The sequence below is a fragment of the Schistocerca serialis genome, chromosome 9 (assembly GCF_023864345.2).
Source record: "Schistocerca serialis cubense isolate TAMUIC-IGC-003099 chromosome 9, iqSchSeri2.2, whole genome shotgun sequence".
Taxonomy (NCBI): domain Eukaryota; kingdom Metazoa; phylum Arthropoda; class Insecta; order Orthoptera; family Acrididae; genus Schistocerca; species Schistocerca serialis.
In genome coordinates this window covers 34,731,330-34,754,989 of record NC_064646.1, presented here as the reverse complement: position 1 = coordinate 34,754,989, position 23,660 = coordinate 34,731,330, and the positions used below count along the sequence as shown (strand labels likewise).

At 39.2% G+C, this 23,660-nt stretch overlaps 1 protein-coding gene across 1 annotated transcript in view; it reads left to right on the top strand.

Moving 5' to 3' along the window:
• The window catches only part of LOC126418787 (midasin-like), a 192,985-nt gene extending 170,967 nt beyond the window's left edge, over positions 1-22,018 (top strand). The window contains exons 28-32 of the mRNA XM_050085718.1: positions 6,328-6,492; positions 8,313-8,447; positions 9,188-9,327; positions 14,852-15,098; positions 21,020-22,018. Coding sequence (XP_049941675.1) covers positions 6,328-6,492; positions 8,313-8,447; positions 9,188-9,327; positions 14,852-15,098; positions 21,020-21,199 — 867 coding nt within the window. The 3' untranslated portion in view covers positions 21,200-22,018. The remainder of the gene's footprint in view (positions 1-6,327; positions 6,493-8,312; positions 8,448-9,187; positions 9,328-14,851; positions 15,099-21,019) is intronic.
• Positions 22,019-23,660: the final 1,642 nt, after the last annotated feature.

The window sequence follows — 23,660 nt, the reverse complement described above, 5'->3', positions numbered from 1 at the left end:
TGTAACGTAATAGATAATTTGTCTAAATCACTTTGCAATGTAGCAAATGGCCCTTAAAATCTCCTTGTTGAACACAAGATATCACTTCTGTTTCACTGGGTAACTTTCCATTAATGACTGTGAATCGTGACCTTTCTGACAGGAACACATGAACCCAGTCACACAGCTGTAAGACAGTGTTTTGTCTACCACTGATTTCAAACGTATTTTTGCCAAAAACCGAGGGTAGATTAATAGCTCCACCTACCATAATTGTGAGAGTTGGGTTCCTATTCGAAATGGGATTCAAATTTTCCTTGATCTGTTCATAACAATATTATCCAGGTCAAGAGGTTGAAAAGGAATCAATTATTAATTTATTCTGATTGTTGAGAATAATCTCTATCCATATTAACACCCCAACATCTATCTTATTTCAATTTCACTGCAAGATAAACTACTTGTGTAACAGCAACAAACACGCCACCACCTACTGAATTTAACCTACCCTTTCTCAACACTTTTAGATCCTTTGTAAAATCTTCAACTAAACTGGCTTTAGCCATCTTTCAGGCTCTGGGTCTTGCCTGACACAGCTACAAAGATTTACAACCATTCTGAACATTTAAATCAAGTTTCCCATCTTTATGTCACTTTGAGACATTATCAAAATCTTTTTGAATATTTGTGCAGCTTTTTCCCAGACAGTACTTCATTCCAGATAACACCTGCACGTGCAAAAATGTGAGGTTACTGTTAATTTTGTCTCCAAGGTCATTAATATACAACATGAATGGCAAGGCCCCCAGCACACTTCCTTGGGACACACCTGAAGTAATTCCTACGTCTCTCAATGAGTCTCTGTCCGAGATAAAATGCTGTGTCCTTTCTAATAAGAAATACTCAGTCTAGTCACAATTTCTGTACCTCAGGCCTTCAACTTTGTGTTTGAAGACAACCGTGCCCAATTATGGTTCAGGCCACAAGTTTCTCAATGTGCAAGCTACCTATCACTCAAAAACTGGACTCATTTTATATGAGAACAATATATAGATGTCTTGTGACTTGCCTCTTGACTGATGCTATGTCCTTTTGTCAATTTCTATTATTATTCTGAAAGAACCATTAGCGGAAATGCTGAGTCACAGATAGGCACAACTAAAAGACTGTCGAAAGTGAGATTTTGGCCACCAAGGCCTTCGTTGGAAATAGACCACACACACACACACACACACACACACACACACACACACACACACACACACACACACACACTCTCTCTCTCTCTCTCTCTCTCTCTCTCTCTCTCTCTCTCTCTCTCTCTCTCGCTCTAACACACCTCGCATACACATGACCACAGTCTCTGGCTGCTGAGGCCAGAATGTGGGCAGCAGCACATGATCTGAGAAGCCCACTGGGTGGTGGGGGTAGGGAGCATGCTGGGGTGGGGAGGGGGAGGGATACCATGGTAGGAGTTGGGGATGATAAAGTGCTGCTTGTGGGAGCATGCAGGGATGAGATGGAGAGAGGGAAGGGGAGCTACATGCAGTCAAAAGGTCAGACAGAGGGCCGGAGGGGGGTGGTGGAAAAGAGGAGAGAACTAAACTATTGTGGGCACGTTGATGGCATTGAGGGCTGCGTAGTGGTAGTGCTGGAATGGGAACAGGGATGGAGCTAGATGAGTAAGGACAATGACTAATGAAGGTTGAGGCCAAGAGGGTTATGGAAATGTAGCATATATTGCAGGGAGAGTTCACATGTGTGCAGTTCTGAAAAGCTGTTCAAGGAAGGGATTCCGGGATTAAGATGGCATAGATTGTGAAGCAGCCATTGAAATGAAGAACGTCGTGTTGGGCGACATTCTCATCAGTGGGGTGATCCAGCTGTTTCTTTAACACACTTCATTGGAGGCAATTCATGTGTACAGACAGCTTGTTGGTTGTGATGCCCAAGTAGAATGCAGCACAGTGGTTGCAGCTTAGCTTGTAGATCACATGACTGGTTTCACAGGTAGCCCAGGCCTTGATGGGATAGGTGGTGCTTGTGACCAGATTGGAGGAGGAGGAGGAGGTGGTGGTGGGAGGATGTTTGGGACAGGTCTTGAACCTAAAGTCTGTTACAGGGATATGTGCCATGAGGCAAGGGTTGGGAGCGAAGTAATCCTCTTGGTTCAGAACAACAGTGGTGGAGCCTACATCAGCACATAGGATTGGTATCAGTTTTTGGGTGGTGGATTGCGGTTCTTTCTATGGATGTGAGGTTAGTTTGGATGTTGAGGGATTTGGGGAATGATGGTGAGGCAAGGTTAGAGGTTAAGAAATTCTGGAAAGTTAACAGGTGTAATTAGGGAGCAGTGGGAAGGGGGTAGGTCACAATTGGATCCCTTATCCCTAAAAAAACTCTCCACCCTGTTCAGTTCCAGGTCCTGCCTCGGACAACCACTGTCCACTACCTCCACAACAACCTCCAAACCTCTCCTATGTCCCCCTGCCTCACAGACATACTACATTTACTTCATCCTCCAAAACTCCCTCCCACCACCACATGGAATCCAGAACCTAAACTGACCTGAAACATAGTCATGAACATTTTCACCAAAAGCCTTAGCCCCAAAGAGATATTAGTTCTTTCCATAGGGCTCAACTTTTGCGCCGCTTCCAAATTCAATCATGGAGGACTTTTTAAAGACCTTTTCTCATTCTGCCGGTCACTGAACTAAAAATACTTTTTTGCCACCTACCCTACCCTTCAGACTCAACCAAAGAGCAATGTTTTGCCTGACTCAGTCCACTCCTCCATCCTACCATGATCCACCCCGACTGCCCCAAATCACTCAACATGCAAACTAACCATACACCCACAGAAGGATCTGCAAACCACCACCTAAAACCTGATCCCGAGCTTACAATCCTTTGTGTTGACAGAGTCTCCACCACTGTTACTTTGAACTGCAAAGATTACCTGGCAGAAGTATTCCACCAGTTGTCAGATCATCCACCTACAACCCCTGCCTCAGTGACCCCATTCCAGAAATCCAGCAGGATCTCCAGTCTCTACATCTACATCTACATCTACATCTATACTCCGCGAGCCACCTTACGGTGTGTGGCGGAGGGTACTTATTGTACCACTATCTGATCCCCCCTTCCCTGTTCCATTCACGAATTGTGCGTGGAAAGAACGACTGCTTGTAAGTCTCCGTATTTGCTCTAATTTCTCGGATCTTTTCGTTGTGATCATTACGCGAGATATATGTGGGCGGTAGTAATATGTTGCCCATCTCTTCCCGGAATGTGCTCTCTCGTAATTTCGATAATAAACCTCTCCGTATTGCATAACGCCTTTCTTGAAGTGTCCGCCACTGGAGCTTGTTCAGCATCTCCGTAACGCTCTCACGCTGACTAAATGTCCCCATGACGAATCGCGCTGCTTTTCGCTGGATCATGTCTATCTCTTCTATTAATCCAACCTGGTAAGGGTCCCATACTGATGAGCAATACTCAAGAATCGGACGAACAAGCGTTTTGTAAGCTACTTCTTTCGTCGATGAGTCACATTTTCTTAGAATTCTTCCTATGAATCTCAACCTGGCGCCTGCTTTTCCCACTATTTGTTTAATGTGATCATTCCACTTCAGATCGCTCCGGATAGTAACTCCTAAGTATTTTACGGTCGTTACCGCTTCCAATGATTTACCACCTATGGCATAATCGTACTGGAATGGATTTCTGCCCCTATGTATGCGCATTATATTACATTTATCTACGTTTAGGGAAAGCTGCCAGCTGTCGCACCATGCATTAATCCTCTGCAGGTCCTCCTGGAGTACGTACGAGTCTTCTGATGTTGCTACTTTCTTGTAGACAACCGTGTCATCTGCAAATAGCCTCACGGAGCTACCGATGTTGTCAACTAAGTCATTTATGTATATTGTAAACAATAAAGGTCCTATCACGCTTCCCTGTGGTACTCCCGAAATTACCTCTACATCTGCAGATTTTGAACCGTTAAGAATGACATGTTGTGTTCTTTCTTCTAGGAAATCCTGAATCCAATCACAAACCTGGTCCGATATTCCGTAAGCTCGTATTTTTTTCACTAAACGTAAGTGCGGAACCGTATCCTCAGATCCTTAGGCCCATCCCAATCCCTCCCCCCAGAGCCCATCTCTCTCCTCACCCCTACCATTCCCCACACTCCTTCTCTTCAGCATGCTTCCAAAAGCCCGTATACCCAACAACACATGACACCCCACAGTGGCCAGCTACTTGGCCACCACTGAGAGAATCTCTGCTCCTGTAGACCAGACCTTCAGCCTGTCACCTGCAACCGATCCTCCTACATAAAAGATAGCAACCATTTCCTCCACCAACTCCTCACAGTTCCTGTTTCTTTACCATGTGGTGCCCTGCTCATCACTGTCACTTCCCTTTACAGTAACATTCCTAATGCCCATGGCCTTACTGCTATTGAACACTACCTTTCCGAATGCCCAATGGATTTCAAACATACAACCTCCTTCCTAATCACCATGACCAACTATATCCTCACCCACAATTACTTCAAGTTAGAAGACATTAAAACTAAACTAAACTCTATCCAAATTAAAACTAAACTAAACTCTATCCAAATTAAAACTAAACTAAACTCTATCCAAACAGGCCATGAGGGCCCAGTGGTACCGAGCAGCTGTCATTTGATCCTCTGCCCACAGGCATCATGGGATGTGGATTTGGAGGGGCATGTGGTCAGCACACCACTCTCCCAGCTGTATGACAGTTTACAAGACTGGAGCCGCTACTTCTCAATTGAGTAGCTCCTCAGTTTGCCTCACAAGGGCTGAGTGCACCCTGCTTCCCAACAGCGCTAGGCTGGCCGGATGGTCACCCATCCAAGTGCTAGCCCAGCCCGCATGTTTCAGTTCTGGTGTCATCCATGAGTGCCTGAATGCTAACCTTGGTGTTACCAATAGCCTCCGCATATTAACAGAATTTCTTTCAGTAAGATTTTGCTAAGGTAGTCATTGAAGGCTTTATGCATTGCTGTTTTACCAGCCTAATATATTTCATTCAGTGTCTGTCTAAACCCTGAGTCTTGTTTTACACCTGTTGTGCATTAGTCCCTATTTCATTTAAAATTTCTTTACAAAGGGTGTTAATAACTCCTCATGACCTGTGCTGCAAGGTAGATATCTTTGAACTTGGGCCACAGTTCGTCTACTTACTACTAGCCAGAGCTCAATGCTTCGAATGTCTCCTCGATGTGACACTACTGCTTCCGTACCTAGTTTACTGCCCTTTGTACTTTGTTAATCATTGTGAAATGGAATGTTCCACCTCCCAATCAAATGCACTGATATCACACACCTCGTCCATGCTGCACTTGGCTGTCACGCCAGTGTCCAGAACGAAGTGTGGTGAAAGTCTCATCATTGCTCTGGAAGAACTATTCCATTTACCACAGTTGAATGATAAATTGTCTCTCTGCAGCACAGCTATGAAAGTTGAGAAAAAGTAACCACTCAACCACAAATCACAGGTGAATGATGAGTGGTGTGAGAGTGTACAGTCTCATAAAAGAAGAGAAAATGGTGGAATATGACTGGGGGAGGGGGGGATGGTTGAAACCAAGGTTGTGATGTATGGGATTGAGTAAGTAGTCTATTGCATCTTCAAGCATGGAATATTTGCTGTAGTAATATTTGCCACATACACAGTTATGAGGTAGTGGTGCTGAAGGGTAGATCCAGATGGTGTTTATTGACACAGTTGTTGATCTAGGTTGGGTGGGAGCTAGAATACGACTGTTAGGGATGAGGGTAGTTTTTTTGGGTGTGATACCCCTCTTTTCAGAACATTAGAAGAGGATGTAGAAGTAGCCAGTCAGTCAAAATTAAAACCCCATTTGGAGGCAGCCATGTGATGTACCAGATTTGTTGCAATTAGGCTTCATAATTATGTTTGAGTATAATAACTAAAAAGCTATATATCTGCACAGATGGCCACGAACAGGCTACGATTAACCACAAACTCAGAACACCTGATTCTGGAAATGCTGTCCACCACAACATGAAAGATTGGTGATAAACACTGTGTCTGCAGAGGCGTTGTTGTTGTTGTTGTTGCTGCTGCTGCTGCTGCTATAGCCCTGCTGAAATTTCAATTATCATAATATTTATTTTGATGAATATGCATCAACATAAAAACTACTTCTCATTAGTATTTATCTATTGTCTCATGGTGTTGTTTCCATTAACACATATTGTGTTTATAAACACACTTTTGTTAGTGGCACATTAGATGGTGATTAAACTATAAACTGTTAAGAAGCTTCACATACTTTTTACAGCCACCATCTGATGCAGAAGCAGAAAGAGCTTGGGATTCTTTCAGCCACACCACTCAAGAATTGGCTCGAGATCTCTGTGAACAGTTACGCCTCGTGCTAGAACCAACTCAAGCATCACGTCTTCGTGGAGATTTCAGGACAGGGCGTCGAATTAATATGCGGAAGGTTGGTATTGCTCTGATTTATACACGAGTAAGTTCTGAAACAAGTAAGAGATTTAATACAGAAAATTTATGAACTTGACCTCCAACGACTTTGTTGTGTCCATAGTTTGTACGAGGTGTTTGGGCAATTCTGAACAAATGACTAAAACTTCAATGCATTTATTTACAATATGTACAGCATAGTAAGATTACAGATAGTTTTAGTATCACTGATTGACTGTGCACCACACTGTCTCCCATACAATAATGTTCATCACTTGCTAAACAGAGCCAATCATTTTCCAGCCATTATGATAGTAGTAGCTTCGTGCTTAGGTGCTTAGTGGTCTCACTGCTGATCTTCCATGATCTGGAGCAGAGCTCAGCATGAGGCATCTCAAAAAGACGCACAGACAGATACATTTGCGTGCAGTGAGGAGAAGCAAAGATGGTCTGCTCTGGTGGCATCTGGAGCACCATCCGCAATAATACAGCGAGCCCTGTAGGTGGTAGCACCTGACGGTGGCCTGTTCAAATGCAATTTTTGTGAAGATGTCTGTGGCGTGCAGGGCACCGTGTTCAGTCAACATAGACATTGTCGACATCGTAGACCTCATTGGGAAAACAAAAGAAAAGTCTATATTAAACTATATTATATGATATTATTACTCAGGAAAGGTAAATGCATTATGAGAATGCTGCGCTGTATTTTTGTTGTGCCCCAGCAAGTCAACATATGGTGTTTTATTAGACTATGGTAACATGTTTCTTCATTCCTCTCAGAAATTGAGTTTTCATAATTTTAAAAGTAATTATTTTGTGCTGCATGACATCCTCGTTTTAACATCTTCCACTCCATTCTATTGAACATTAATACACTCTTCCTGACTGAACATACAGAAGACAAATCAGTTTATTCTTTGGGCCTTTTCTATCTCCTCTGCTCATTCTCTTTGGTGAAAATTCTAGACAGGGGTGGGAACAATACTTTTGCTACCTGTAGGCCTGAAGTTTATTATTTCAAAAACTTGATTCATTTCATCTTGTGAAGGCAGAGAGATGCTTTGTGTCAATCTAGTTTCTGTCCTCTGGAAGAGAGCCAGTGACCAGTGTCGGGAACTGAATAAAGTAGTTTTGATCGAGAGAAACATATAATTAAATTTTAAACAAAAGTAGAATAAAAACAAAACTGAAGAATCCTGTGGTATCAAAGATCTGAGTAAAGCGTAGTCCCGAGACACAGCAACTGGGGAAACGAAAAAGTTGGATCTGTGTGACCAAATACAGTTAGAATGTTGAGCTGCAGACAGGCACAATGAACAGACTTTTACTGTCTCGTGTTGAACAAAAGCAGCAGTCTGGAGTGGGGCGGGGAAGGGGGACGGTCAGTAGGGTACAGGTGGAAGGAGAGGCGAACGCCTTTCTGGTGGAGTGCACTGGGGACCAGTTGGCAGCAGGACACGGCTGCCAGGCACAGCCTCCCGATGCTCCTTCAGGCTGTGCTCATTTCTCTACCCCCCCCCCCTCGCCCCCCCCCCAGCTGTACCCGACTATCCCTCCCTCTTCCTGCCCCCACTCTGGATTGGTGCTTTCATTCAGTGCAAAGACCTTATCAAAATAATGATGAAAAGCACACCAGAGACAGATTCTAGTTTTTGTACACTACCGTTTTCAGCTTTCCCATTATCATTTTTCTCATTAGCTTTTTTTTTAATAAATAAAAAAAGTCCAACACTCCATGTGTTTGCAGTGTCAGCTTAGCTGTTGTAGCTGTTAATGATACTATAACATACTATTTCACTAAATACAGCTGTCTTCTTATGTAATCTGTTAATTTTTCAGGTTATCCCATATATTGCTAGCCAGTTTCGTAAGGACAAAATATGGTTGCGTCGAACAAAACCGTCAAAGAGAGAATATCAGATTGTTCTAGGCATAGATGATTCTTCCAGCATGGACTATAACCAAGCCAAAGAGGTACTCTGTTCTTAAATACAAAATTATTTTTTGTTGTTTTTGTTTTCATGTTGCTGTTACCTTAGCTAAAGAATATTTTCCAGGCTTTCCCATAATGTACATATCGCTCTGTTCGTGTAAAAATACTACATTCCTCTTACATGTAGAAAAGGGAGAGAAAACAGAGAATCAGTCAGAACTACAATGTTTGAAACTCATACAAAACTAAAGAGAAGCTAGTATTTAACTCTTGATAAGGGAACCTGACATTCAGAAAAATAAAAAAGTTGTCTTCGTCCTATTTTAAGTGCCTCCTGTTACTTTATGAATTGCAGACATTATCAAGACAAGCAGCTATATGAAATATAGAATTAGGCCTTTATTTAGTGTAATAAATCAGCACAAATGTAAAATGGTATCAAGATATAACTATTGTGGGAAGACATATTGTAAGTTTAGTAGTAGTTCATTACTTGTTGTAGAGAGACAGTTTAGGATACCTACGCCTGCTCTCAAAATGCCTTTCTGTCGGTAATTTTTGATGTATGATCATTTGTCACTGTGCTTCAATTTTTAAAAATGTATTTACATCATGGAAGTGTGTGTGTGTGTGTGTGTGTGTGTGTGTGTGTGTGTGTGTGTGTGTGTGTGTGTGTGTGTGGTTTTTTTTTTGTGGGGGAAAGGATGAGTTGTTCTATAATCTTTCTCCTCACTTTGAATATTTACTCAGACCATTCTAAAGCCCTTGATATTTTTAACAGATGACATTTGAGTCCGTGGCCCTGGTCAGCCAAGCGCTGACTCTCCTGGAAGTGGGTGAACTCGGAGTTGTCAGTTTCGGAGAGGACATCCACATCCTACACCAACTGGGACAGCCGTTCACCCACACCAGTGGTGCAACGTAAGTAACTGATTTGTTGTTAGTCAATTTGAGATAGATAAACTGAAGATTGCAGTATGATGACCGTCTTGAATCCTTAACATATCACCACCTAGCCAAGGGCATAAATAATCATTTCTTTGGGGGGGGGGGGGGGGGGTGTTCTAACTCTGACTCTGTTCACATACAAGATGTTCATCCTGGCCATTACTGGTATTCATCCCAAAATATTAGCAGCTGAACTGTCATAAAGTGTTTCAATGTTTAGACTTGGAACACAGTTTGTATCCACTGCAAATTCTGATACAAATGAATGGAAATAAAGACACTGCAGTTGAAAAATTATAATGCTTATTATGTTGATATAACTTGCTAGTACTTAGAGCCTGTAGACTGCACGTTATGCGACAGTCCATTTCTAGTGCTTTCTTTTTCAGCATATTCTTTAATATTTCAAATTGGTCAGCCTTGCTTAAGTTTCTTCTGTCAACAAATGAAGAGATGTCAACTTTTTACAGGTGGAATTGCAAATGGAGAAATATTAACACAATCATTCCTATGTGAATTTAAGCATCACACAGAGAACAAAAGGTGAAAGTAGAACTATTTTAAACATCTTTGCAACATTTTTAACACCTTCGTAACATTTTTTAGGTCTTCATTGGGTGATTCCTGTTTTGCTACTTTACTTTGTGATTGCGCAGTTCCTTTTTGAGCTGTTGACTCCATGATAATTTCTAAAAAGAGGCAATGAACATATGAAATGTTTGAAATTTTGTCGACATTGTAGGGCTAAAATAATCATAAATGATGTGTGTTAAAGAAAAAGAATGAAAGTAGTTTAAGCAAGGTGATTTGTAGAACATGTGTTTTCTAATGTATAATCTGAAAAGTGAGGAATGATATAGAATGAAATGTTTAAGAATTCCACACACTGACTTCGTTAGTTTCCAGAACAGGGGTACCCAGACTTTCTGCCACTGCCTACTGCACAGCACTTTTAGAAATTTAGGTTTATCACTGTAGGTTTTTCTCTTTTATAACAAACCCTGGGGTGGAGGAGAGGTGAGAGTGGGTGCAAAAAGTTGAGCGTTGACTGCTACAGAGATGAGGACTGGTACAGGAGGGATAATTTTTGCCATTTTCTTCAGTAATGACAACACACGTGTGGTTCTTGCACCGCGCCGGTCAACAACTGTGTTTGGTAGAAATGTGATGTACACAAATCATTAGGTTTCGTGGAAGCACTCTTTTACAGAGTTGTTCATGCTCACATGTGGTGTTTATTTGTGGCAAATAATATGAAACAAAATTAAACTGGTTCTGATACAAATCTTCAATGAGTAAGAAATGAATGAGATTTAAAATATATATATTAAACTTTTACATCACAAATAATGCAAACCAGTTGTGCAAGAGAGTAATAAACTGAACATACAGTGTAGTAAATTAGAGTCCAAAAAGCAAAAAAAATGTGGGCTCAAATTGAACTTTGATGCTGAATCAGACATCAGAATCAGTAATTAGATGCTTTTCAAATTTAGATTATGATGAAAGAACATCTACATGTTTCAGGTGGAAGTATGTTGCTGTCTCTCTTTAATTGGAGCTTGAAAGTTGGCTCAGTTGAGGTCAGCTTCACCCCCAAGTCATCTTAAGCACTAATTCTATTTCTGTACTTATTTTTAATGTAAAAAATCTTGGAAAATCCACTTTTACGCTTGTAAGTAGTAACAAGTGGCACCAAAAATCTGATTGTTCACTGCAGAAGAGAAGGGTTCTGTAGTCGTCTTTCACTGAACTGTCACTAGTCACACCAATGAAGTTTTCTTTTGTGATTACTTCTTCTTGAAAATGGATTTGTTGTCCAGTAATATTTTGTGAAATATTCGGCAAAGAACTTTTCATAACTTTTTGAAGGACCTCCAAATGTGTAATAATGTCTTGAACTAAATCTTCCATGGCTGCTAGTTCATTGTCTTCCAAAAGCGATGTAAGAATAGATAATGCAAAAAACGTTATTGAAAGTTCAGCACTTGTGAACTAAAATGAGACAACTTTCTTTTCAAAGATGATATTTTATAACATGCTAAGAAAGCTAGCTGTTGGTTCTCCTTCTTGTAAACCCTTATTCAAAGTAGGAAGCCTGTCAAAGATATTAGTGAAAAAGACCAATGTAGATAACCACTGATCATGAATGAAAAAATTCATTGTATAATGTACCAGTGTTTTTGTCACTGAGAAACATAAAAACCTCAGACCTTAGTTCACGTATTCTGTTTAAAGTCTTTTTGTGAGAGAACCACTGTACCTCTGTATGTGGGATCAAACTTCTAAATTTACCTACCATATCTTCACACACCGGAATTAGACATCATTCTGTTAGAACTACTGATAGCCTTGGGAGAGTCAGCCATGGCAGAACTCTACCATCTGGTGAGCTGGATGGATGAAACAGGTGAAATACCCTCAGACCGCAAGAAGAATGTAATAATTCCAATTCCAAAGAATACGGATGCTGAAACAGGTGTGAAAATTACAGAACTGTCAGTTTAATAAGTCATGGCTGCAAAATACAAAGGCTACTCAGAAAGTAGGGAATGTTTTGACATAAAAAAAAATAAGTACAAGAAATACATTTTATTATATACATCTGAAAGAGCGACTGACGTGCTACTTTTACACCATCACCAAACACATTGAGGCACTTATCATAGCAGTGGACAAGCTTTGAAAGACCTTCGTCATAAAATTCTGCCACCTTAGTCTTCAGCCAGTGAGTCACGCCTGCCTGGAGTTCCATGCAATCATCAAAGCGCTGTGTTGCAAGCCAGTTCTTCATCTTGGGAAACAAGTGGAAGTTGCTTGGTGCAAGATCGGGGCTGTAAGGTGGATGAGGGAAAATTTCCCATTTGAATGAATTAAGGGGTTCTTTAGTGCAGTTTGCAGTGCGAGGTGGGGCATTGTCACGCAAAAACAAAATTTTGGATGTCAGCTTTCCTTGGCGTTCGTTTTGAACTGCTCTTCTAATGCTGTGCCAAGTTTGACAGTACTAGGCAGAATTTATGGTTGCTCCACGTTTGAGAAAATCAATAAGAAGCACACCTTGCCCATCCCAAAACACTGTCACCATCAACTTCCTTGCTGACAAACTTTGCAAACATTTTCTTGCTTTTTGGGAGGACCTTGTGTGCCCCCACTCCATGGACTGTAATTTTGTCTCGCAATTGATGTGTTTCACCCAAGTCTTGTCACTAGTTATGATTTGATCCGGTAATGAATCACCATGTTTGTGGTAGGCCTCCAGAAATGTCACATTGCTCCCATTTGCTGTTCTTTATGGTGCTCTGTAAGCATTTTGTGCACCCATTGCGCACAAAATTTGTGGTAGCCTAGCTTTTGAGAGACAGTTTCAAGCAACAAAGTCTGTGAAACTTGTGGAAAAGAAAGTGAAAGCTCCATTATTGTGAAGCGATGGTTTTCAAAAAAACGTTTCAACAACTTCAGCAGCAAGATTGTCAGTCACAGTACTTTGGCGTCCACTCTTCTCTTCACCATGAATGTTGGTTCAGGCATTTTTAAACTGAATGCACCATGTCCGGATGGAACATTAATTCATTACGTTGTTTCCGTACACTTCGCACAGTAAAAGATAAATTTCTATAGGTTTTAGGTTTTTTGCCAACAAAAACCACATCACAGACTGCACCTCACAACTGGCGGGATTTTAGATTACAGCGCACATTTCAAATTTGAACATCAAAAGAACCAGATGCACAGAGATGTTCCCACTGTCACAGATGGATGCCAACTGAGCTGCTGAGCACGCACGTACCAAAAATACACGCAATCGGCACGTACCTAGTGGCATCAGACGAAATATTCCCTACTTTCTGAATAGCCCTCGTACTAACATGAATTATTTACAGATGACTGGAAAAACTGGTAGAAGCCAACCTCGGGGAAGATCAGTTTGAAGAAATTTAGAAATACCCAAGGCAATACTGACACTATGACTTAGCTTAGGGGATAGATTAAGGACAGGTAAACCTATGTTTATAGCATTTGTAGGCTTAGAGTAAGCTTTTGACAATGTTGGCTGGAATACTCTCTCTCAGTTTCTGAAGATGGCAGGGATAATAAAGAGGAGTGAAAGGCTATTTTCAGGTTTTATAGAAACCAGATAGCAGTCGAGGGGCACGAAAGGGAAGCAGTGGTTGAGAAGGGAGTGGGACAGGGTTGTAGCCTATCCATTATGTTATTCAATCTGTATATTGAGCAATCAGTAAAGGAAACAAAAGAAAAATTTGGAGTAGGAATTAAAATCCAGGGAGAAGAAATAAAAACCTTGAGGTTTGCTGAAGATGATATAATTCTGTCAGAGACAGCAAAGGACTTGGAAGAGCAGTTGAATGGACAGTATCTTGAAAGAAGGATATATGATGTACATCAACAAAAGCAGAACAATAATAATGGAATGTAGTCAAATTAAATTAGGTGATGCTGAGGAAATTAGATTAGGAAATGAGACACTTAAAGTAATAGGTAAGTTTTGCTATTGGGGCAGTAAAATATCTGTTGATGGTCGAAGTAGAGAGGATATAAAATGTAGACTGGCTATGGCAAGGAAAGCTTTTCTGAAGAAGAGAAATTTGTTAACATCATGTACATATTTAAGTGTCAGGAAGTCGTTTCTGAAAGTATTTGTATGGAGTGTAGCCATGTATGGACGTGAAACGTGGATGATACACAGTTTAGACAAGAAGAGAATATAAGCTTTCAAAATGTGGTGCTAAAGAAGAATGCTGAAGATTAGATGGTAAGATCACATGGCTAATGAGGAGATATTGAATAGAATTAGGGAAAAGAGAAAGTTTTGGCACAACCTGACCAGAAGAAGGGATCGGTTGGTAGGACACAATCTGAGGCACCAAGAGATCACCAATGTAGTAAGGGGGGGATGTGTGTGGGGTAAGAATCATAGAGGGAGACCAAGAGATGAATACACTAAGCAGTTTCACAAGGATGTAGGTTGCAGTAGTTACTCGGAGATGAGGAGGCTTGCACGGAGTAGATTAGCATGGGAGGCGGCATCAAACCAGTCTTCGGACTGAAGGCCACAACAAGAACAACGGCAACATCTTCACGCAATAATGTGACCAACTGTGATTTTAGAGCCCTTTCCATGGTGAAGTTTATAACCTTTACAGCATCTGTCAAAACAATATAAACAATTTCAGGGCTTCGGGCATATTATACATATTTTATTGTAACTGTTGTGTCATTATTTTCCTAGATGATAGCTCTTTGTGATTTTCTGGTTTTGTTTCCAGATATTATAATTTTAACTATTTGAAAATTAAGCACTTCATATGAATTCAAAAGTCAAAATGATCTTTTATTAATAATGTAATGTCTCCTATGAATGACTGAAGGCATTCGTGTCTGTAGAACATGTTATTGAAAAATCTTTTCATTACTTACTAGCTTAATTAATTAGAACAAATATTACAAGATTTGTAAAAAGATGATCTTAATTTTACAGACTGCTGCAACACCTACGTTTTGATCAGCGAAGTACAAAAGTGGGCTCCTTAGTCCAGTTTGTGACTGAGATGTTTGAGAACCATGGGACACGCAGCTCTGCAGATCGAGCACAGCTCTTAGTAATCTTGTCTGATGGACGTGGTGTTCGCAGTGAAGGGAAGTTGCTTGTAGAAAGGGCCGTTGGTCGAGCACGTCAAGAGCGAATTTTCACTGTGTTTATTATTATTGATAACCCAAAATATGAGGTATGTACATGATTTTCCTTTTGAGAAACCTCTTCCTTCTTGAGCATTTTATTCATATCAATTTCAGTAGTTACTACATAGTATGGATTTTTTCCCCATTGTGTATGGAGCTCTGTATTGAAATATTGGACTCGTACAAGTCATTTTGTAGCATGGTCAGTTACTCTTTGATTTACTGTTAGATTCAGTCACAAATTACAACGATGGAAAAGCTTTTTTGCTAAAAATACCTTATTCTTATGTTTTTTAGGGTGGGAAATCCAAATATGACACTTAAAAAACTGTATCACCCACCATTTCTTCACATTTTATAGTTAAATTTTTTAAATTAAGTAAATTTTTAAAAGATTTACAGCTTTTATGTAGTTAAAATAATTTAAAAAGGAGGTGTAATGAATGTAGATGACTTGGGTAACATGCTGAAAAACATTTGCTGGCATAAAAAAAAAGGGGGGTCGATTCTGCTTTTGTGTTAACAGCTGGTGTTTTGTTTACTGTCAGCCTAACCTCACTTTCCCGTTTCCTGCACATGTGCTCAGTACAATGTCTAATCATGGTTGGAAAAGCTTTGCTTAGAGGTTTTGTTATATTTGTGGTGAATTTGTGATTAAAAAACACCAAAGAAACATTGCAGACTTTGTAAAAAGGGTTTATCTATCATACTTTGGATCTAAACTTGGTGATCAAGATAAATCTTTGGCGCCGCCTAAGGTATGCTATGTGTGTGTTGAAGAACTGACAAAATGGTCCAAAAAGGAGAAAAAAGTCTTTAGATTTGCTGTTCCTATGATACGGAATGAGACAAGAAATCATTCCGATTTTTGCGGTGTTGATATTACTGGTCACAATTCGGAAAACAAGAAGGCAATAAGCTACCCTAACTTCCGTCCACCATCCGACCAGAAGGACATGGTGTAGATTTGCCAGTTCCTGAACCACCAGATGATTTAAATTCTATTCAGAAGTATTTTCTGATGTACAATCTAATTTAGATGAACCAGATGATGATGAAGTCCACTGTAATACAGAAAGTCTAAAGCCCAAATTGTTTACTCACACTGAGCTTAAGGATTTGTTTAGGGATCTGGGCATAACAAAAGAAAAAGCTGAATTGCTTGGCTCTAGATTAAAAGAAAAGAGCTTATTGGCAGTTGGAACCAGCATATACATGTATAGAAAGAGAGAGTAGCAATTTTTCAAGTTTTTTCAACAACAAGGTGATTTAGTGTACTGCTCAGTAATTCCCAGTCTGGTGAATGAGTTTGGTATTGAATACAAAAAGGAAGACTGGAGGCTGTTTATTGATTCATCCAAAACTAATTAAAAGGCTGTTTTATTACACAATGGAAACATGTATGCACTTCACCGAGAAGTTCAGCAAGCAGTTCATCATAGAAAAAGCTACACAAGAAGCTTCAAAGAAAAAAGAGAAAGAAAATACAAACCAATTCTAGCTGACAAGTGAAACCACTATTAACACAAGTAATCATTTTAAGTAGCTTACTGTAAATACAATACATGTTGTGTTTCACTAATTTCCCCATCTACCTTATAGCATAGGATTTTTATACTACATAATAAAAAGCATATTGCCCGAAAACTACGGGTGATACAAAAAACTAAGGCTAGATTTGGATTCAGCTCATAAAAATCTATGAGGATCAGCTACCAAAGTAAAAAAAAATTTTTCGAAAAAAAAAATTTTCGTTGACCTTTGTTATCAAAAGATTGGCCCTCACAATTAAATTTGTGCTTTCAAACCTTTAGTTTGTAAGTCAACTTGATGGTGATCCGCAATTTAAATTAGTCATTAAATTTTTTTTAATATAATAGCAGTTTTTGGCAGCTAGCAGATGTCATTCCTGAGGCCAAAATAAGAGAGGTGAAACAATGTAGCAGACCGAATAGTAGGAAGTAGTAGGGAAGTCACCATCATGCAGAAGCAAATCCGTTTGTTATCTTGATTTGGCAAGCTGTGGCTGCTCTGTTTGTTCGATGGGACCATACTCCCCGGATGTAGGTCATTGTGTATTTGATTTGACTCTAAAGATGAAGGAACCACTTCGTGGCATTCACTTCAGAACTGTTCCAGAGATTCGACAGGCAATAGACAGCTCCATTCACACCATCAACAGAACAGGCTCTGCTAACGGTATACTACCCCTTCCACATCACTGGTAACGGGTTCTACACAATGCTGGTGACTACTCTGAAGGACAGTAACAGATGCAAACATGTAACTCTTTTATATCGGTTGTGAATAAATAGTTGCCACATTTTAAGTTCCAACCCTCATATGTCTGAAAGTATTGTGTTTGAAAAACAGATTTCTGAAATGGGTAGTTCTCTTGTGAAAGTGGAATAGAAAGTCAACTTAAATTGCTAATAAACAAAATACTGCTGTACCCTTAAATTTGAATGTAGATTACGTTAAAGAATTTTCTTACCTTCCTGCAACATTGTATTGTATTTAACTAGAGCAGTGAAGGATTACAATTGACTAGAAAGAGTGACGGGTTATTTTTATTTTGATGAAGAGTTGTCAGATCTCAAGCTATAACATTGCAGTGCCTGTGTTGTTCAGAAATAATATGCAATGTTCCTTTGGTATGCTTGTCCAAAAAAAAAAAAGTGCTGGACTGGGACTTAAACCCAAATTTCCTGCTTATTGCGAGTAGTTGCCTTACCATTAGGCTATCTGAGCACACTTCGTGACCAGATCTGACTTTCATATGTTGTCAACCATGTGTCTGTCAACGCCCTATGGAAGTTTGAATCTGGCCATGAAGCACGCACATATACCCTACTGGAAAGGTCATTCCAGTACACAGCGGATGGTTATCCACACTCGCAACTGTGAACACATTTCATGTATTTCATAATGACTGGAGTCACCGCAGTACCTATTCCTTTGGACATCCATGCATGTCCGAAGGAACACTATTTCACTTCTGAAGAACAGAGGTACTGCAATATTGCATTTAGCGAGCAAGCGACTTTCAGTTGAAGTGTCTCCCCTGTTGAGGAATATACGTGATGGCTGTACGGGTGCAGGTTGTACTCACATGGACATGTGGGTGTTTGGATCTGGCCGCGAAGTGTGCCCAGATAGCCTGTTGGTAAGGCAACCGCTCACAATAAGGAGGAAATCCAAGTTGAAGTCCTGCTCCAGCACAGATTTTCATTGTTGTCATTCTGTTATAAAGCCAGAGGTTGTCCATATTCACAACTGTGAATACACTTCATATATATCTCAAGCTCTGTAGGATTATGAAACCTATTTTATAGTTGCACATTATGGCCTTTTTGGAAATGGAAATGCGAAATATGAATCAAGGAGTAGTCCTCGAACAGCAGCCTCATAAGAAGTAAGTTTCTTCTTAGCATAGTTCTTTCATTGTCACATTGTGTGCCATAAATCACAATTTGAAGGAGAGCATTCAGGGATGAAGACTGAGACAAGTCATTAACAGGCGAAAACAGCCACTGCAGGCTACTTCAGTAAAGTATAGTAAGATGACCTTGAACTTTGTTAGAGAACAGAGTCATGTGGCCGATTTCTTCATCTCCTGTTGGCAAACTAATCAGACTCTTTGATTCAGTTACCATAAATGATCATAAGGCTGTGACAGTTTATGATTAGAGTTAATCTATTCACAAGTTACTGATTAGGGCTAGTTGTCTACATTAAATAAAGTTCTCATTTTTAGACTAAAACACATTGATTCCATATGTTAGCCACCCTTTTGCTTGGCTTTTACTGTAAATGTTCCTTCCTGTTGTAAAGGAAGACTGAATTCATATGCTCTAAGAATATTTTTAGGAAATAACAAAATTTGTCATCTACCTTGTGTTCTTGGTAACAGTCATTTAATTATTCATGCAGTAAATACTCTATGAGTTGTGTGACTTGAGTAAGCATTTAGATTCTTTGAAATTCTTAGCAAAATTGACAGATGATCAGAAAAACTGTTCACTATCACATCTAGTTCATGAAAGATGCTTGGTTTTAGTATTAAATTATCAAGTGCTGTTGCAATATGTCCTCCTGTTCTGATTGTTACTGTGAGGATCAGACCATAGCTGGACGTCAGCAACTTTGAAGTGCTCTTCGATCAGAACTACCCGAGATGAAATAAATAGTGAAACCTCTACATCTAATAGCTCCCAGTTGTTTCTAGTGGGTATTATTATTGCCATTTATAATGCTTAAATGAGTCTAAACATTTACTGTTGGGGCACTGTGTACTGTCATGTTATCTTGTATGTTCCCTAGTCTATTAATGAAGTACAGTACTGAAGAATTACTCTGTGTAATTGGTCTGTGGCTTGGGACTTTCTCCTCTTTTTCCATATGTTCACATATATTGTGCCCCTACTGTCACATGATATTCACTTGGATCCATCTGAGTATATCTGTTCCATTTCTGTTTAGTTCAGTTATTTGCGCATTCCACAGATCATATTTGCAAGCTCTCCCTGTGATGTGGAACGAGTCAGTTTTAGAATTATGGCACACTCCTTCAGTGTAAACTATGGCAACATACTGACCATTTACATGGCGGTTTTAAGTCACAAATTAGGATACATTGCAGCCCTGCCACATCACTCTTTAGGACAAAGACCTCCATCAGAGTGAGGACACCCACTTGCACGCAGGCGTACGTGTGCACAAGTCACACGCACATGGCCACTGTCGTCTCCGGATACCGTGTCCCATCTGCAATGAGCAGACTGGGTCTCTTACTGAACATGAAAGGCGTTGAAGACTGATAAAGTATGATTCCATATTTGCTGAGCATGCTCTGAATGAATGTTGTTCTTATGATATTAAATGTGATGTCACCCATAGCGGAAGTACACACAGTTCAATTATGCGCCCTTCTAAAGTAGCAACAGCCAATTAATATTTCCCTTGCCATAAGACTGTTCCCTTCCTCTGCTCCCTCTTCCTCACAGTCAGCAATTATTTTCTCCATGTTACATAATAGTCTGTGCCAGTACTCACTTGTGTACTGTTTTTTAGCTTGTAATTCATTTACTTTTAATCCTTATGGTTAAAGTAATATAAAATTTATTTGTTCTTCTATGTGAATTTTGCCAAGCCTGTGATTTGTATAGATGTATGCTTTTATAACGTCATATATCTTTGGAAAATCATTATTTGTACAGCTTTAAACTTTTGCTGATGTTGTGTGGACTATCTGTTAGTCTCAAGTTTTCTGAGGATGGCTAGAATGCTGAAAGCTGGTTCACAGTGAACTGTTAAATAAATATTATTGTGGAACATCAATATCTGCATGTCAGTTTGTAATATGTCTATGTCCCTCCAAGTACTGACAGAATATTCCACAAGTAAAGGAACATTGAAAATCCAACCAATTACAGCCAGAACAGCAGATTATCATTATTCAGAAAATTTGTTTAAACTGTGGGCCCCATTGGGTGTACAAATATCCATTGTTAACTTCACTCCAGTCTTAATTTTTAAGCTCTGTCTTAACCCTTCTGTAGATTTATTATGGTGCACTAATCTCTAATCTATTATTGCCGAGGCTTTGGTGAGTAAGGGGAAAAAAGCTGCAGACAACAGTCACTATATAAAAGCAGACCTTGTATTAAGTTTGAAAACTGAGAGATACATATAGTGAAGTGTCGACAGTGTAAGTTGCATTGCATTCACAAGAAACTGACTAAATGTAAGAAATGTGAAAGTCTTGTTTCCGTAGGTGCTTTGTTATTTACAGATGGTGTTTTCTTTTGCTCCCCTAATTTGCAGGCAAAATTTGTTTGTTTATGGATACATTTATTTAGTTTTCACTGTGTGTTGCAATTAATTTTTAGTTGTGGCTATAAACATATGCCAGAGCAGTTATTTATTTGCTTTATCTGAGAGTGGTGTGTTTGCATCTGTGTTTCAGACATCAATTTTGGATGTGCGAAATACTGACTTCACTGGCGGGAAAGTTAAATTCACATCGTACATGGATGACTTTCCATTTCCATTCTACGTAGTGCTTCGAGATGTTAGTGCTCTTCCGGCAGTTCTTAGTGATGCCCTGAGGCAGTGGTTTGAATTAGTTGCAACATTTGATAGTTAGAGGTGGTTGTTCTTGCATTTATGCTCTTAATGGTTCCTGTTTTGTATTCTGTAACTAAGCTGTGGTTTATTGCATTAAATATGTCACCACAAGTGATTTTACATATAACAAAGGTAATGCAACCCTGCAGTATTTTGTATTTTAATGTGCATGTATGTGTTCAGTAAATTCCAAATAAGGACTGACATGGAATGCAGTTACAGTGGTAGCAGACTTTTCTGTGAAGTATTGAGATGTAAACTCCAAATATTTTTGGAGAATTTTAATCACAACAGTGATCGCATTATGAAGTTTTCTTTTTTTCACTTTCCTTTTAGAGTAATAAATGAGTTTGTAAGTGTCAGAATGTACCAGTATTGCTTTTTCCTCCTCTTCCACTATAAGGTCTAGAGAGAGCTTTTTATTTTATCACGCAAAAATACATTTTGACTCATGTTCTGTTCCACACTCAATGAAATGAAATTTAAATAAATTATTGTGGTTCTGTTCCTTAGAGATTTTTGGTTTTATTATGTTGTTGTTATGATGCCAAAATTGAGTTTCACTCCAAATTTGTTGTGTGTAACATGACAAAATGTGAATAAGCTCCTACTGTCCATGTTGTTTTTTTTTTTTGTACCAATTTTGAAGACTGCTGATAGATTACTTTTGTACCAATTAATTACTGTATTGTGAGTGCTAAATATGAAAGAGAACATTAATTCATTAATTTATTTTTATCAAGGATTGGTGTTCCTGTCTTTGCACTCTGATACTACTTTATCACCATGTACTGTGTATTTTTGGTTCATGTAAATTTATTTTTGTTGATTGTTTTATAGTTCTGTACATGTGAATCAAATTATGTATGATTTTGTGAATAAAATATTTGTATATGTTCTTTATTATAACATCATCTTTTGAACACGTTCTCATCCCTATATTGTTGTGCATGACACTGTGTTGCAAATGTGAGGCATAGCCTACTGCAAAGCTGGACGTGGGCTGTGGGTCCCACTTACCACCTGTGGTGGTGTTCTGCTGGTGACACAGGAATATCAATAAAGAATGCACAAAAGATGCCCAGCTGCAGATCAGACCTCTGCCTTGGAATCGAGCAGTGGTCCTTTATATAGCAGTTTGTGCATAAGACATTGGAAGAGAGAGAGAGTAAGTTCTGCAGAATTGACATTTCTGTGTATCCATGTTTAAATTACAAATCATTCTCATTTATATACTCTACTTCCCCCACTTAAATATTCTTCAGTCAAGTGAAATGCTGTAATATAACTTTAAAGATTTTCCAAATGTTTAGACCTCAGTATTTGCTTTTATGTTTTCACAAACTATGTCATAAAGCTTAACTTCCATGTAGAAGTATCTCTCTGGCACAGGGTAGTGTTGGTTTGGACCAAATTTATGTTTTTTGCCTGCAATAGTGATCTTTCTTTCCCCCAACATTTGCAGGAATGAATGAAGTATTGTAAGAAAGGTTTTCTAACTGGCCTCTGACATTGCGTACTGATTTTGCACTAAAACTTACTATTTGTGGAACATGTTAACATAAAAGAGACTTTTAACTATCACAGGCAAAAGGGCATCATGGATCCCAGCTTCATGTGTATATTTTACTAAGCTAACTTATTAATAATGGATAAGAGACTTCTGTTTCTTGTTGCCTTATTACAAATATCATTTTATTTGTTTTAAAGTCCTTATTAACTGTATAATTTGTATTCAGCATTGTCATAGATAATAATCGTGACCACTGCAGTAGTCCATTATCTCTGCCCGCCATATAAGTCGACTTTTCTAAATGAATATACATTCCAAAATGACAAACACATTTGTCATTGCCACCTACTACCCGTATTCCTATGACTACACTTAATCCAAGTACTCTCGTTATTTACAAAAATAAAATTATGAAAGTTTTTCCAGGGTCCCCTGTTCACAAGTAATGCTCGACTGATTGACACCAGGGATAAACACCACCTGTTTCAAGCAAGCCTTTTCAATTGACAAGAAGACAGTTGTCTATTGAAATTGTATTTGCGATTACTGTAAATAAGTTGCAGTTTTTTTATTATTCAAGGACAATTGCATGTGCCTTCTCGAGGATGACTAAATCAACTAATACTTTTGTATCCCCTAAAGAAAGTGAAAAATAAAAAGTACAAGAAGATTACATTCTTTTGTCAAATACTGGTCGCACCGAGGTACTGTAATTGCTCTCTAAAGAATTCTGTTAAAAACTGTGAATGGGAGGATGGATACAAAGATGTATCACAAATTCATGATTATTACTTCACTTCATTCAGTTCATTTTTAAAGATGTTTTCTCTTCATCCCCACAACTATTCTTATAACCTGTGACTACACTTATTCACACTTTTTCCCAATGAATGAATGAATGAAAATGACCTGTGTTCTCCCGTTGAGGGCAAAGACTCCTACAAGTAGTGGTAGTTGCTTTTAAAGA